Source organism: Macrobrachium rosenbergii, chromosome 21 (assembly GCF_040412425.1).
Source record: "Macrobrachium rosenbergii isolate ZJJX-2024 chromosome 21, ASM4041242v1, whole genome shotgun sequence".
Classification (NCBI taxonomy): Eukaryota; Metazoa; Arthropoda; class Malacostraca; order Decapoda; family Palaemonidae; genus Macrobrachium; species Macrobrachium rosenbergii.
This window is the reverse complement of record NC_089761.1, coordinates 60,051,773-60,069,437: the sequence shown is the minus strand read 5'-3', so window position 1 is coordinate 60,069,437 and position 17,665 is coordinate 60,051,773. Positions and strand designations below refer to the sequence as shown.

The 17,665-nt window shown below is 35.6% G+C and overlaps 1 protein-coding gene across 4 annotated transcripts in view; it reads left to right on the top strand.

Annotated features, from left to right (window-relative positions):
• Window positions 1-2,296: 2,296 nt before the first annotated feature.
• The window catches only part of lap (like-AP180), a 425,173-nt gene continuing 409,804 nt past the window's right edge, over window positions 2,297-17,665 (top strand). For all 4 annotated transcript variants that reach the window (XM_067123899.1, XM_067123886.1, XM_067123884.1 and 1 more), the window contains exon 1: window positions 2,297-2,567. In XM_067123899.1, the coding sequence (XP_066980000.1) occupies window positions 2,438-2,567 (130 nt within the window). In that variant the 5' untranslated portion in view covers window positions 2,297-2,437. The remainder of the gene's footprint in view (window positions 2,568-17,665) is intronic.

The following is a 17,665-nucleotide window of genomic DNA, read 5'->3' as shown; positions in this document are numbered from 1 at the left end:
CTACCTCTGGCCCCACTTCCTTTCTTCCACCTTGCAGTCCAACACTCCAACTCCCAAATTGTCATAAATTAATTTGCAAGAAAAGGGTATTTTGATGCCACAGCATAAATGGAAGAAAATGGCAGAATATTGTTGTCTGGATAAACGAATTATGTATATTTCTTACTTTAGGCTTTCTGGCTAATTCAAAATTAAGTTATTAAAGAATGGTAAACTTAGATCCTTTTTCGGAAGAAGAAAAATATAATCTAGTTGCAGAGAGAATAGCAAATTTTATAGATAGTGTATAAGAACAGGTAACCCATCATACATATTCAAAGAGCAGGACACAATGCTTAAAGAAGCACATTGTTCAAAGGAAGCCAGAGATGTTAAGTAGTATCATACATCAAACCTGGTAGGGGGGTGGTGCCGTCAGTGAACCTCAGGTGGTGCACTGTAGGTATTACTAAAGGTTGTTTGTAGTGTCCTTTCGGCCTCTAGCTGCACCCACTTTTTAACCTTCTACTTCACCTCCAATCCAATTTCATGTCTTCCATCTTGCTGTCCAACCACTCCAAATCCCTCTTTTCACTGTCTTAAGCACTGACTGGCTGAAAGTGCCCCAGTGCTTGGCTTCATATCCGAACTTCCATACAGCGACAGTCATTCATGAAATTCCACCACCTTCTGTCAATTTTTTTTTTATTAAAAATGATAAATGATTCTCGTAACAGATAAAAACAGATTCATCTTACTTTATATGGAAGTTTTTCTAGCTGAATGATGTGATTACTTATATCCAGTATTTTGTCAATTATATGATCGGCATATCATGGTATGTATTAACATGTATATATTTTAAAAACCTATTATGTGGGTTTTATGTAACCTCTGTAACAATTAGTTTTAGTATATCAGTGATAGTACTTTTGGAAATTCACTAGTTTGCCATCAGTTTTCAGCAAAATGGAATTACATTACATAGAAAATGTTTGACTTTAGATGCTGGACATACTTGATAATGATATTCCTTCGTTCACTTATCATACATTTACAGGATGTAATATGGACTATTGTATTCATTATTAGGCATGTGTCTACAAAACATACTATTTCATTCAATATGAAGATTAGTTATATTGCGGATTATAGGCAAATGTTTTAAAACAAAAAGCCTGCCTTTCTAAGAAGTTACACGAAAACAATTTTTCCCACATTTTTTCAAATGAGACTTGAACAAGTGAAATTAAATTTACTTGTCACTATTAGCTTTGAACATAATTCATATTCATATGGTCTAGATATCATATTATGACACATTAATGCCATCCCTACCGAGCTTTATAAACTTTACATAGGAAATCCTAGGACACCTGTAAAAATTTATCATCATACTGAAGGGTCTGAGATAACTACGCTGATGAATAAATTGAAAGATTGAGGAATAGCCATTGCCATTATTCATAACTATTTCGTCCAAAAAAAATACAACCTAAACCAATGTAAAAGTAGTTGTAGGTGAAAAATACCTGGCATACTAACATATGTAGAAGTTTTCATTTGTAATAGATTTGGATATCGCTGACGTTCAAAGTTCATGATAAATTCACAAGGGAATTGGTTTAAAAGTAATTTACTGATAAGATCCTCAACGGTTGAAATATACAGTAGTAACTGTGCCCTTCTTGACATGCCAACGCATAGATGATAATCTCACGAGACTGATTCTTATGCAACAGTAATTTTCTCTGAGGGCAAATATTAAGTTCCTCTTTAACGTCAGGATGATATCGCAGCTAAGCTAGTGCCATATCTCGGCAACAAATGTCAGATTGACAGTTGCTGTGCTCGCTGTTATGAATGGCTTTGTTCTATGCAGACTAAGTAAAAATAATTACATATAAATCCGTAAAATAATGTAATTTAAGGAAAATAATAATATTTTATGTATTTAAATATAGAATAAGAGTTAATTTATTCATTATTATTTTTTTTATTTTCCAAAAAAATTACAAATATTATCTAATAGTCAAAGCAAACGCTGTCAATGAGGGACAAGGATTTATATACTTTACTCAGTGGAACGATAAGTTGTTTACATTTGTCAGCTGATTCAGACGTCTATTTTATCTTATACTCAAGACTTAGAATAGAGCTATTTATTCACAAAAAATAAAGTTAAAATAGTTTATTGATTTATTTTCTAGAGTCCTACATTTTTACAATACCTAATTCACATAACGGAATACGGTCTCTCTTCTGACCGTTGACGTCACAGACGGTGGGACTTTGCCTTTCTTCGCCATTTTCGCCCAGTTGTTGTGTACATGTAGTGAGGGAGAGGAGGGTAAAGCAGCCGATCCTCACATAATCATTCTCCTTTATTGTTCATTGTATTCTTAACGCGTTTTCAGCTATTTTGTTTTCAATCGTTTTGTTGGAGTAAACCGCCGAAATGGCTGGACAGTCCATCAACGACAGATTAACAGCAGCTAGGTATAGCCTAGCCGGACAGGGTCTAGCAAAATCAGTGTGTAAAGCCACCACCGAGGAAGTCATCGGACCCAAGAAGAAACATTTAGACTGTAAGTACGTTGTAATCGTCTCATTTGTTGAAAAGATAGGCATCCAATGACAGTAGGTCGTTCTAGGTGTTTAATCCGCAAAGATGTGTCATTGGTGGCATTTTTTTGACGTCCGCAATTTCGTCTGCCGCAAATCAATGACATGATGGCTGCTGCTGCTGCCGCCGCTGCTTTCTTCCTCTCTCACTCGCTGCTTTTCTTGGTTAGGTCAAGTGATCGTTTTGATGACGCCTCATGGCAGTTGTTCTCGCAGTTGCATTTCTCTCTTGATTGTTGGCCCAATTTGAGATCCTGTAGGGAGTATAGAACGTCCGTGTGATATAGGGTAGGCCTGGGCTTAGGTAATTGCTCCTGATAGAAATTTTGCCTCACGTAATTTTGGTTGATGGTCAGACTTTAATTATCTGTGACTGATGTATAAAACAGTTTGTTTAAAATTGCTTCAGTTACTCTCCGTATTGCCCAGACCTTCAGAGTGGTAAGGCTATGCCATGTTTTTGGCTATGGGCTCCAGACTAGTCTACTATCTTCGAGAGTAGGCTGATATAGGCAAACTTAGTTGTATTTCATCCTGTAGATTGAGATGCGGCATTAGGCAAGACATCTAGAAGAAATGCTGATTTTATGTAGTTAGAGCTCTTCCTCTTTGGTCATGTAGGCTAGGATAGTCTACAAATAAGGTTGATATATTGCTTGAGTTGCTTTTCTAGACCCTCATAATCTAGAGGCCTTGTGTACCCTAGGTCAGTTCATGGTGTGCCAGCTGTTAATCTGGTAGCATTAATTTTTATATTCAGTGTTATTTCATTAAGGAACTTGGTTTTCTAGATGAAGTAGGCCTTATATTATCTTTGGGGGCGGGGCACATGGTGAGAGATTTCATAATTCTCTCAGCCTGTATGACTAGTATTACATTAGGTGTTGTGATTGTAAGAAAGTCAGCTGTTTATTCAAACTGTTATTTTGGGAGCACTCAGCTACTTGTATACAAGTTATTTTAAAGGAAAAGGTCATAATCTGTAGTGTGAATTTTGCTAATTGGTTGCAAGTGAGATTATTAAGGTAGAACAGGCTAGTCATGTGTAACTAATTACATATAGAGGTACTTTTGTATCAGCTCCATCTAGCTGTATGATTGATGATTTGATTTTCATATTTAGTTATTTTAATTTGATATAGGTAGTGCAGTCGGTAGTTCATGCATTGTTCATAATTTATCCCATTGAAGGGCATATTAGAACAGTATATATATATATATATATATATATATATATATATATATATATATATATATATACATAAATTTTGTGTGTGTAATAGTTACAATGTTTAATAGAATATTAAAACCGCAGTGTAAGTTACAGGGCAGTTAGCAACAGCTTTATTTCATGGCCAAGTGAAATCTTGGTAGGCTACTCGTAAAAAACTGAATGGTATTCTTAATAGCCTATGCTTACTATTAATTTTGTTTGTTTGTTAGAGTAATTATTTATGTACACTGAATTAAAGATTTAGTTGCAATGTTCATTACCCATCCCTATTTAGGTATTTTGAATTATAAAACAAGTTTAGCTATGATATTCATAAGCCTGTAGGGGTATACTGTACCTTAGGAAAACTCTGTCCTATATTGGGTCGCCCAAAAAGGGAATTAGTGTCTTTTTGGGTAAAGACATTTTATCTTTATCATCATCATTCATGTTTATTATTGAGGCCTGCTTTTCTGCCTCGCTTGGTCCACCCGTTGGGCACTCTGTCTACTGCAGTCTACAGTTTTCATTAAAAACTTGACCTTCCATGTTACACCATTTTGAAATAACTTTTTTTGTTCATGAAAGTGTGTTCACAATTTTTAGTACTTGGGTTAACTTATTTAATCTTTTCCCATTATCTTTGTTGCATCCTGGTTCCATGCTCATATAGGCCTACGTACAGTACAGTATTCATGCCTTTGGTGTATATTTTTGTTGGAGGCCTTCTACATGCAATTGTTTTTTGTTCTTGGTGATATGCTATTAAAGAGTGGTCAAGTGTTTTGCTTGCATATTAATGTATAGTAGTCTTGGTTTGCTATTACTTGTTTCTAAGTATTTTTAATTTAAGCTAGCAGTTTGAAGGTATCTCTTAATAAGGACTACATTTCTTAGGTGATAGTGTCTGCATTAGCTATCACTATACATCTTAATGCTTAGGTGTAAAGCCACACTAGTGAGTTTGCTTAATGTTGAAGAATCTGTCTGTTTATTTTGAAGAATCTGTCTGTGGATGTATGTAGCTGAAAATGTTTAGGTGTAATAATTTGATGTAGTAGTCAAAATATGTTAAAAAGTGCAATTGACAAATCTTTATCATAGCTAAATTATTTTGTGCAAGCTTGATGTCACTGGGTTTCCCTGGTATTTTTAGGATCTTGTTCACAAATGTTCAGTAACTTCGCCGAGTACATCACAGCATTATGTATGGAACCCAGTGCTTTTGGGAATCTTTTCAGGTTGTGGTAGGTAAGCTGAACTAATATTGTGAGGCCTGTCTGATTCGGTAAATTAGTCATTATATGTGCCTGTTTTTTCATTCGAGTCAAAAGTGATAGGGCTCATTACTGAATATGAAACAAAGTCACTCTCTGCTGCAGGCATACTATACATTAAACGAGTTTTATGTACAGCATTTGGGGTTTTTCATATGAATTGCATTATTTCTGAAAGCAAGGCAAACATTTTCTGTACTTTGTCTCTAAATTTATTTGATCTTTAATACCTGTATAGAAAGAAAATAATAAACTTAGTTGTGGTTGTAATACATTACTGATACACAGCTTGTACTTTAAATAGGCTTTCCAAGCATCTTGTATGTGTATTAGATATGCAGTACAGTGCTGTGTAATAATTCAATTTTCATGTACAGTAATATGCAGCAGTTATTCATTATGGTGTTTGCTGGTTTAGTGTTGCATTCTCTCTCTCCCAATTCATTGCCATGTCAAGTGTGGTACAGTATATATTACAGTATCAATTGTTGTATTTTCTTTTAAAGATTTATTTTTTAAACAATGAATCAGCAAAGAAAACAGGTAGTTGAGAAATGCTGAAAAATATTAAGGCAAAGAAAATAGTTTGAGGTTCAGTCTTTATAACAATATCTTTGTGATGCATTTTTTAAATGCATAGCCACAGACAACTTTACAAGTTGCAACTATTTATTGTCTGATCATTGAATCTAATATAGGCTGTTATCTCTTAATTTCTTCTTCATATACAGTAGTGTGTTGCATTTTCTGATTGGACTAAAGCATTTAATTTGAACCCCATTACAGTACTTTTTCAGAAGCTTGAGCGTGATTAAAGCAGCCCATCTTTTTATTGTGTATTGTGCACTGTTTTTACCTCTTAGTGTTATTTTACTCCCATAATGTATTATTTAATCTCATTTGTGTCCTTTAGTTAAGACAGGTACAATTGTCCTTTATGGTTTGTTGTATATCTTTGTCATTTTTAAATAATTAAAAAGCCTCATTTAATAATTTTGTGATTTATAGTGACTCCAGAAGCACTGTAGAAGCCATTCAAAGCTATAATAAAAAAAATATTGTAAAAAAAATTAAGTTTTTACTCCATAAATTGTATAGTAATGGAAAAAATATTGAAATATTTTGGATCCCTGCGTATGTAGGGATTACCTTAAAGGAAATGAAGAGTCAGATAAAGCAGCTGAAGAAACAGTCCACTTGACAAGAGCAAATGTAAGCATCCCTACTAGTGACTATATAAGATATATAAAAACAATCATTGTTAGTAAATGGCAAAATATATGGAGTGAAGAACCTGAAAATAATAAATTAAAACAGTTAGTTAAAATCCAAGGATGGAAAATGGAGTTCATCATATCGAGAGAGACACACACGAGTAATTCTGACACGTCTTCGAATAGGCCGTATTCATTTGACACATGGACACTTAATGAACAGTCCATGTGGCCCTCCTCCCGAATGCCCATATTGCAAAGTGTTGATAACAGTCAAACATGTATTTTGTGAATGTCCAAAATATAACCTGCAGTGATTATCAAATTTTGGAAATAGATCAATGAAGGAAATTTTGTCATAATCTCCCACATTTTCAGCACAGTAATACCAATTCTAATGTTCATGAGGAGCTGTTATTTAATTGAGAAAATATAAAAAGTAAATAATGGAAATGTAAAAGCCCTTTGGCATCTAATGAATTTTAGAACAACTAAATTTTGAAATTTTACTTAATTTATTTAAAATTTTAATATACCTTTTCAGTGAGTATACATTATACAGAAACATGAGTATAGATGTACTTATTGTGTGAGTGTGTTCTGGTATGAGAGCGTATGCCTTTGTGCAGTTTTTAATTTCATTTTCATTCATTCATCACCCTACCAAATGACCTGTTTGGTCCCAGACCTGTCATTTCATCCAAATCCTTTGGGCCAGCCCTATGAGAGCTGATAGTCAGCTCAGTAGTATGGTTAAACTACTTTAATAATAATAATAATAATTAACATTATTGTAAACATGAGGGGTGGAGAGAGATGGTGCAGATGAGTACTTCATTGCTTGTATCCACTTAGCTTTATTCAAATGCTGTTCAGAGTTGTCAGTTATCTGTTTACCCATTGGGTTTGTACTAGTACGCGTGTCATCATTTTATCTTGAGTCTGGTTTTTGTAGATGAAATGTACTTAAGATATTCATTTATCAGAAGTCATTTGTTCTTTTGTGGTCGTCACTTACTCTCCCTCAGTGATTGAAGATTTGCATACTAGCTTAGCTTGCTAGATTCGCTTTTTATAATTAGGAATTAACCAGAAAGAGTACATGACAGAAGAGTGGGGACTTCATTTCATGCTCTGTGTAGGGAAAGGCTGATGCATGATGTAGATTGTTGTCAATGTTGATAGACCTATTGATGAGGATGTGGTAAATCTTATATCATTTACTAATCCTGGTGCAGTGATTGAATGGAAAAGTTAGGCATTTTGTGTTTTTGAACAAGTAACAGCAAAACTCCAGTGTCTGTTTTCTAGATTTGTACGCTCATTGAAAACCAGGTAAGATCTGGCAGCTCAAGGAATCTTTGATGTTGAACAATGTTGTTATCTGCTGAAATCATTTTATTTTCAGATTGGTATTAAAAACCACTACATTTCAACATTTTCATTTCGGTGATAGATTAGAAGTTGCTTAAGCCAATCGTTATTATGACAGAAAACAAAGCCCAGTGCAAGTAGTAATGAAAAGAAGAAATAAATTATTGATTTAACAGTGAAATTCTTATAAAAACTTAAACTAAAATGCATATTATGAAATAAACTTTTACCCAAAGTAACGTTCTGTATCAAAAGTAGTTGCAACCAGGCTAAGCCTAAGTACAAAATAGGTCCATTCAAAATTGTCTAGCAGAATTTTTATAACATACTATAAAAGTGAAAAGATCACATTTAGTATTCAGCGTCAGTGACCCTGGTAGTTGTGACGCCAGATAACCCACAGTTAATCAATCAAAATGAAGCCCAGAAAGTATAGTTTCACTTTATATTTCCCCTATATTGATATAAGTATTGAAAAGAATAAATTGATTACTAATTTCTATGAAAAATCTTATAAACCACTTAAAAACAAAAAGGCTTATTACAAAATGAGCTTTCATCTGAAATAACAGTCTGTAACCAAAGTATTATCTGCAGAATATGTTTACAGTACCATAGTAACAACTTGATTATAAGGAATTTCCAAAAAACATGTCCACTTCAAATAGGCCTACAAGAGTAGACTGCAATGAGTCCCTGATAGGTCTAAGTGAAGTTGCAGTTTGAATCAAGTAGTAAATTTAAATTTTAGTGAAAGATCCTTTATTATCAGTGACCTGTTGCAATCGTTGTGGTACCAATTTAACTTAGTTTCTCACATACATTATCATCTGTTTCTCAAATATATTATTATCTCTGGTCAGCCATAGCTTTTCCCATACAGCTGAACAAAGTTGAAGTAATGCTGGTGTCGTTTTTTATGCAGTACCATCCCATTCCAGTCATCATCTACGGTGTTACTCTTAACACAAAGCCTAGGCGCTGTTTTTATGAGTTTGCTTTAAACAAGGTTTCCTTGCAGCCTACTTCTTGCAATCTTTGACTTGCAATTGCATTCCCCTTTTCACATTAACCAAGGTTATCAGTGTTTAATGTTGAACTTCTTCGATGATAAAATGATCTTCCACAGTATTGCAGCAAGGGCAACCACACCTACGATAGCTTCTTAGTTCATGATCTTAATTGTTTCTTTTAACCCACTTCATTACCCTTTTCGTACGTATGTTTAGGCTCTGAGCTATTTCTCGGGCTGTAATTTAAGCTCTACGAAGCTCAACAATCGACCATTGCACAGTTACTGTAGTTTGCTTTTTATTTTCTAGCCTAAGGTCATCCATGTTATCAGGTGCAGCTTGAGTGAGTTGAACAATGAGCTTCTTAGCATGAGGTAACTGAGCATTTGGTTATCCCACTGCCCTGCCCACTGATCCGAACCTAAGGAGTTGTTCATTTCTAAAATAAATAAACATAACAAAAGTTCATTTCTAAAATAAATAAACATAACGAAAACAGAGTTCAGCATGCAACTGTTTGAATGGGGATTTATTTTTATGTCACATAACATAAACTAACATTTTTCAGTTAAAAGAAAATTCGTTTGTGCAAAAATTTCTTGCATAATGAACAACTCTGGTGCTGAAGAAAACTATATGGACATTCATAAATGCTTTGTAAAAGAAATAAAAAAAATATGAGATAGGAGACAGATATTTCTTATGAATTGACATAGTTTATTTGACGTTAATTAGTCATAGGGTAATACTTTTCACAGAGTGGATTGCATCTTTTAAATAAAACAAGCACTGTAAGGGTTGTTTAACAAAGTGCTAAAAAACTCGGGCCTTCACTTTTGCTTTCACAGTACCTTATGCTACAGTTGACAGCAGAATTCAGTATTGTAAAAGTTATTTTTTTTTGTTCTTGATAATGAGTTTAATACATAGGCAATGGTTTAATAGTAGACCGAGGAATTTAGCGTTTGAGAATGTAATTCATATGCCAGTTTTGTCATGATCATATTGCAAGGATTGTCAATTTCAGTGTATGCATTTTATAGAAATGATGTACCTTAGTGCATTATGTGATGGTAGTATTTTCTGATTTTACAATGATAGTTTTTTGTCAGCCACAGTTTAGTGATCACTGCAATTTTAGGTCTTTTTTTCCATTTTTAAAATAGTGTTATCTGTGATACTCAGTACAATAATTCAATTAGTATCATCATGAGAATTGATAAAATCAGTGGTCTTGGGTTTTGCATGAAGTCTGCCAGGTAGTTTATTCATCCTTGAAAAAAATGTAGTTCTTTCAGCTGATTGATTTGGTTTCATGTCAAATAGATGTGAATAGTGTAATTGTATTTGTTCATTCTATATCGTTTTGGCATTACAGTATTTGCTTCTTAGTTGTTACTATTATATTACAGTAATATGCAAATGAACTGTGATTGATAGTGACATCTAGTGTTGATTATTTGGTGCAGAATCATGGCAGTTGGTATCTTGAATGACTGATTCATGCTTCATGAAGTTGGACAGGAAGTCCTCCCAGAAGTTAGATTAGTTAAGTATTCTTTGTAGATTGACAAGAGGAGTTTTGGAGTGGCCATGATATTAGGTCTGATGTTTTTCCAAAACTTTCAGACAGCTCCCTGAGTCTTGTATGAGCATGTGCTAGATATTTCCTCCTCTAGGAAAAAATATTAAGGTTCTCCAGCTTCAGCTGGTCAGTTGAAGGAGAATGACAGGCCTTTAGATTCTGATGAAGTCATGCAAATTTCATCCCTTGAGATTCTGACATCGTGACACCATCCATAGAAAATAGATGTTAATCATAAATATTTTTACTTTGAGTAGCATTTGGATGATGTGTGATGGGTGGTGGGGGATAATTTAACTTCATCATTGCCGCAGGTCATGAGCAGTTCAAAGAGGTTTTTAAGTCAACCAGCTTTAATTAGTGAATCATAAGATATTTTCTTATCTTCAGTTTTGTGTATGCAATACCAGGCATAAAAAGAAGTGGCATATTTGTAAGTAGGAAGTTGACATCCTAGGTTATTATTTTAAAGGGATCATTCCTTTAGAATGATCAGATCTTAATGTGCTAATTTTTAAATATACTATAACTTTGTTGTTTGTTTGTTGTCTGCAAAATTTGCAGTTACAGACTTTAGAACAGGTTTCTTTCATGCCAGATTTATGTACATCAACTGGTCAGGTCATCTTTAATACCTAGGCTGTGACTCTCAATTCCCAGTCATTAGGCTTTGGTTTTCCCCAATCCATATTATGCAAAAAAGTCTACAAACATCTTACGCTAACAAAATTTTTGTCCAGCAAAAGGGCAGCTGCACATAGATCAACATTTAAAGACAGGCAAAATAATTGAAATGCTGATGTAAAATGTGCAGCTGCCCTTCTGCTGTGATGAAAATTTTATTAGCATAATAATTTCAGATTTGTAACTTTTTTGCAGAATATGGAATGGGGAAACCAAAGCCCAATGATTGGGAATTGAAGGTCATAACCTAGGTATTTAAGATGACCTGACCAGTTGAGGTAATTATAGAGCCATTGTATGTGTGTTGGTTGTAATGGAAATATTCAGCATGCTTATTAGGAATGATAAAAAGCTTTGAGATGAACGAGCTGGTTTTAGAAAAGGCATGAGTTGCCCATATCAGATATCAGTGTTAAGACATGCAAGATTGCTCAGAAGTATAGAGACAAAAACTCCTTTTAGATGGCTTTTGTTGATTAATAGAATGAAGTTAATGGCTTCCACTGACCAATTCTGTGGAAGGTGGTTTAAGTCACTATGGCATCCAGGTAAAATATGTAAAGCAAATAAAATTATTTTCCTTTTCCATATATTCCATAATGAAAAAGATGGTTGGAGATGGAAGAGAAGGTTTAGATGGGAGTAGCGATAGAAATTTGACAGAAGTAATAAGGATAGAGTATGCAAAAATGGATAACATAACATTAGATGGAGAAAGGATTAAGGGGATCGGCCGGTTTCGACTTTTTAACGACAGGTTGTTGATATATAGGGGTTTGTTAAAGGATATTGTGTGGAACTTCTGGGAAAAAATTTTTGTTCAGTGACCTTAGGTTTTGTGACGCCAGAGCATTTTTTCGGCCAAAATGGCCATTTTCAAAATGCATCTCCTCCTTTGCTTTTTGGTTTTAAGGGATGAGATATGAACCACGTATAAAACACATATGGACCTTCGATATAAAGCCGGGGATTTTTGATTTTTCAATTATTTTTCGAGCTATGAATTTTTATTTTTTTTTATGAAATTTTCCCAGAAAAATTACAGAAAAAAAAAATTGCCAAAAATCAGAAACTCAAAATATTAAAAATCCCGGGCTTTGTTTTAATCTACCATGTTTCCTCATATTATATATGAAATTTCATTTAGATTGGTCCAATACTAAGGAGGAGATACATTTTGAAGGTGAAAAACTTATGTTTTGAGAAACGGGCCTTCAAAGTTTTAGTTACATAAAAAAAAAAAGGGACTTCAAAGACTGTGTTACAACTAGTTCTATGGTTTTAACTTTTATTTTTGGGTATTAATTAATGCAAAATAATTATAAATAAGAATATTAATTGATTATTTATTGCCTAAGACACATTCTTATAAATTTTAGGTTCCTGGTCCCCCCTGTCTGATCTTGCTGCAAGGTATTACTCTAGGTATCATAGTTGCCTACACTTTTTATTAGTGTCTCGAATCCATCCCTTGCCAAATGGATCCTGGGAATTACTTTTCATTCACAATTAGGGATTCGTGATTCAAGTAATTCATCAAGTCTTGTTTCACTTATTATGATCATTTTATTTTCAGGATCGTCTATAATATCAGCCTCCGAGCTACTGCTTTCTTTTTTTCTAAAATATCTTTGCCCTTTGGTAGTGACGAACAAATAAAGAGGCGTTTAGGGGTGGATGTGGTTGGTCTCTGGTCAGCAGAGATCGCTACCTGCGCCCGTTTGATGGGCGACAGCTCTCTCTCTCTCCATCGCTCCATTCCCCTCTATGGCACTAATTTCTTGAACTCTTTCTTCTACTTCTCGTCTGGACTTTTACACTAGGCTTTTGATTCTAGAAGCATGAAGTGAACTCTTGGACCTTTTAGGCATGGTGAAAAACAAAAACATGCAGAAAATACAGAGTTCAGTCAAGGCTAGCGAGCATGAAAAACGTGTCCCTCTAGCTTGGAAGTTTATAGGCAACTCTCGGCCACAGTCGGCGTCATGGTATGACGTGTGCGTTGTCATGGCTAGGAATAACTAAAAGGTGCTGAGTAGGATATTATTGACATTATACATTTCATTTCAAAGGAAGTTTTCGTAATATATATCGCAAAAACTATACCAGACTAAATCATTTATTTAACTACTGGTGTTTTATGGGTATATAGTTATTGTTACATTTTAGGCCATAACTAGAGAAATACGGCAAATTTTAGCATAATATTTCGTGGACACATTCTTGAACCCTATACGAAGCCATAGAATTTTTTTCAGCAAATCGAATTTTTTAAAGATTATTGGGGTTTTTTAGGCGGCCGATCCCCTTAATGAGGTTAAATCTTTAAAATATTTCGGGAGTGTATCTTTTGTGGTACAGGTTCTTTTGAGTTGGAATTCAGTAAGATTATAAACTGCAAATCAAACAATAGGCTAGATGAAATAGATTTGGAAATCAAATAAACTGAAATTTCACCCTAAAACAAGACTACTGTATACAATACTGTACTCTACATAAGTTTAGTATGATCTGTATATATTGCTTTATTGCTATGAAACATGGTATGTAATGAAAAAGTAAAATACATTTTGTTGATTTACGAATAAAACTTGACCAAGAACAGTTGTCAGGGTAGTCAGAAATGATCCCATAAAGGAAATTACAAAAGTTCCTTATGTAGGTGAGATATGTTGAGAGGGAGATGAAGATAGTTTAGACATGTCTCTTGCATAACCTGTGGGAGAATGGTACATTATAGTGTCAGCAGGGCTCCTGTGGGCACCAGAAGCATTTGGAGAGTTGAAGATGAGTGGAGATTTGTGGATGATAAGAATTAGGAAAGACCTGAATGGCAGAGTTTGAAGAAGTCCTTTATGTTATACATCATTAGAGGCAATGCTGATGACAAGCTCAAACAGAAAGATTTTATGCGATAGGTCTCTCTTGTTTGTTGGATTAATTGAGTGATTGGATGAGCTTATAGTGTATGGGTTATGAGGTCATAACAAAATGGTCATTAAACTAGACACAGGATTAGTAATTGCAGTTTCCTTCAAGGCAAGTTTGCCATCAGTGTTGGTCATTTAGCAGACTTCTGTTCTTTCAGAAAAAGAAGTTACTGTTTTATACCTGGAGAGACATAGATCATTGCTCTCACTGACAGGTTTTTTTAAAGGCATAAATAAGATACTTCCTCCTCCAAAGTATGATGATTAATGTTGTTATCCAAGTAGACTAATTCTCTTATGTCTCTGTCATTGTCTAGTTCTTTTCAGAAAATCCACAAAACCTAAAGAAAAAAAATCTTTTCTTCATCAGACTCTGTTTGTGTTTAGATGTTCATGTTATACTTTTTAGTATTCATCCATTCTCCCAATTATTTTTAAGTCTTGTTGGGTTGTTAACCCTTCTTTGGTTTACACACAGCACTTGAGTATACTATAGTAGAAAGTGTACAGGTACACTCGGAAACTACAATCTCCGACCCACCTAGGTTGTGCTCCGAGTTTAAGTGGGGCCTTTCTGGACAGATTGTAACCCCCCCAATCCTAACTACAACCCGGCAGTTTGGGCCATTTCGATATTATACAGGTTGTAGAATTCAACAGTGTTGTCTGTATAATCATACCATAACTGCTTTGCATTATATGCAGCAAAATCATTAAAAAGAAACACCCAAAGCAAAATGACCGGAAAGTTCAAAACAAGTGTTTCAATCCATGATAGTTGGCGTTGAACTTTTATAAACTTTTTACGGAGATTTTTTTTTTTTTTTTTTAGTTAAATCTTGTAAACATTAGTCACTATTAATTTTTGCAATATACAAGTTGTATACTGGTGAACTTTACTTTTTTTTTTTTTTTTTTTTGTGAAGAACATTAGTATTATTTTGAGTTGTGGTGCCTACATGAGTGCCTACAAGTACTGCTGATGTGCATCATAGTATTTAATACGTTAATGAAGTTTAAAAGTATTCAATTACAGTAAGGATTCATAAAACCATTTAAGTGGCAACAGTTAGCAGTTTAGCCTAATTCTTTAAATAAAAAAGTGACATTTATTCTTACAGTAATATGTAGACACTGATGTGGAGTGATAAAAATATTGTAGTTAGTAAAGGTGTTTTGTATTTAATTGGCAACAGATAGTAAGATATCAAGATCTGGCTAATAGATCATGTGGGAAAGGGAAAGGGATTGGATTGCTCAGCCTTGGCCAAAGTTTGTGGTCTCAGAACACCCATATTGATGTTCTGGATATTGTTAACAGCTCTCCTAGGGCTGGCCCGAAGGATTTGATTTATTTTACGTGGCTAAGAACCAGTTGGTTACCTGGCAACGGGACCTACAGTTTATTGTGGAATCCGAACCACATTGTAACGAGAAATGAATTTCTGTCACCGGAAATAAATTTCTCTTATTCTTCATTGGCTGGTCGGAGAATCAAACCCTGGCCCAGCAGAGTGCTAGCCGAGAACGATACCAACCCGTCCAATGAGGAAGACTGTAAAAGTGATGCTTCAGAATTAAGGAGAATGGCTTTATATTCCACTGCTGTAAATCGAGTTTCTGTTAAATTTAAGTTTTACAGACAGCTGGTAGCTAAAATTAACTGGAAGTTGTAAATGTTATGAATTTTTATATTTTTATGCAGATTTATTTAATTCGTATTAATGTTGTGATCATGTCTGTTTTAGCAACAAAATACTTGGAAAAGGGACTTTGTATAATTTTGAAGAATATGTTGACATTCCAACTGTATTTTAGTTGACATTATCTTAGTACCTGCAGATGTGCAGACCATTTCCTTATGTACAGGATGTTGTCAACATAAGCTGGAGCGGTCGTCAACTTGGTAGCAAGATTGTTAACTTGTTGTAGGGTGGGCAAATACCCCTCACCTTCCATCACTAAGCACATTTATTCGGCTGATGTGAAGAGTGGACGCCTAGTTGCACTCATTTTCTTCCCTGTCATTGAATAGTTGGGTGAGTATTTGAATTGCCATTCTTTGCTGTGTAAGTGTGTTTTTGGAACAGGTACTGTTCTTTTTGTAAGGGGAAAGGTGTTCACCCATTTCTTCCCTGTACAAGGAGTGTGTAGGCTTGGTTTCTCCTCAATGGGAGAAGTTTGCTAAGAGGAGGAGGAGGAAGGACAAAAGGCATTCACTGACCTCATCAATGGGAGAATATACCCCTAGTTACTTCACTGAATCATTTTGGTTCTTTCCTTCCTTCTTCCTCCATTCTTATCTCAATGTCTATAGAGGGTACTTCCCCCTGATGGGGGGAGTAATGCTCAAGCTTGCCTCCTTAGTCGGGCTTCATCACCAACCTTGTGCTCATCCTTAATTGACTGATGTTCCTGGTACAAGAAAGACATTGTCGTTGGAGTTATGTTCCTGGTACAAGAAAGACATTGTCATTGGAGTACTTGGAAAAGGTATGGCCTCAGGGTAACATCCCTGGTATTCCATCTTTCACTGCCTTTCTGGACAACATTGCTACAGAGAGGGCACTCATTTGCCTGCCACTGCTGTTGCTTTCTCAGTTCCCATGAAGAAAGAGGATTTTCCTTTAGTTGTAGCCCTTCCAATGGTAGATCCCCAGGTTGCTGCTTTGATGTTGACGTCTTCAGTTCCAACCTCGACCAGCCCTTCAGTGTCTTAAGACCAGTGAAACTTGATAGAGGAGAAGGAAGAATCACTCTTAGTGCTTTTCCTCATCCTTTACCTCATCTTTGACTTTTCTCCCACCTTGCATGCTCCCTTCTCAAAGGGAAGGAATGGTGCTTGGTCACCTTTTCGTGATCATTCATCCTCTGGTAGGGCAAGTATGGGCTGACCCCACACCATTCCACTTATGTAAGAGGACTGCTCCCAGCTGATCCAACCATCGTCTTTCTAGATGAGTCTGAGTGTCTCACTCACTCTGCACATGCTCGGTTTCAGGACCAAGAGCACATTTTTGCAGAGGACAGCTCATCCCTTTTTGCCTCTAAGGGACACATAGGGGTGTACAAACTCGTTTGCTCAGCACCTGAGGTCTTTGGACCATGCACATACAGGCAACGAGGTAGGCTCCTCCCCTCATTCCTCTTTGGGGCCAGCACTGCTTTCTTGATTTGTGTGTGTGTGTGTGCTCTTTTCCCTCTCAAGCACGAGGTTTACAGTGTTCTCAGATGTGTGAGCAGGGCCATGAGTGTGCTCGTTTGCCTGCACCTTCCTGCTAGCTCAGGTTTTACAAAGTATAGGGAGGGTGCTGGGATGGCACTTTCCAAATTTGGACATTGTTCAGATATTGCTTGTCAGGTCTCATAAGGCCTCACCTGGTAAATCTGTCTGAACCTCTTGAGATCAAGAATGAGCAAGGGAACAGAACAAGGTGCATATTTCTGGAGGTTGGACCTTCCAGACTGTCCAGCCTCCAGAACCCCTTTCAGGCTGAGCTAGAGAAACACTTTTCAAGAGATTATTTTGCTCATTCATGAGTATAATAATCTCAGGGAGGCCACCTCAGATCCTCAACTTCAGTCAAGCTCTTCCAAGGATGGCTAGTGATGGAAGGTGAGTGAGGGGTATTCCACCTGCCCACCCCCAACCACCAATTAACAACCATGTTACCAAATTCAGTGATTGCTCTAGCTTGCAGTGACAGTATTCCTGTACAAGGGCTCTGGTTTGTTCTAGCAAAAAATACAAATTACCTTAAAAAATTTTAT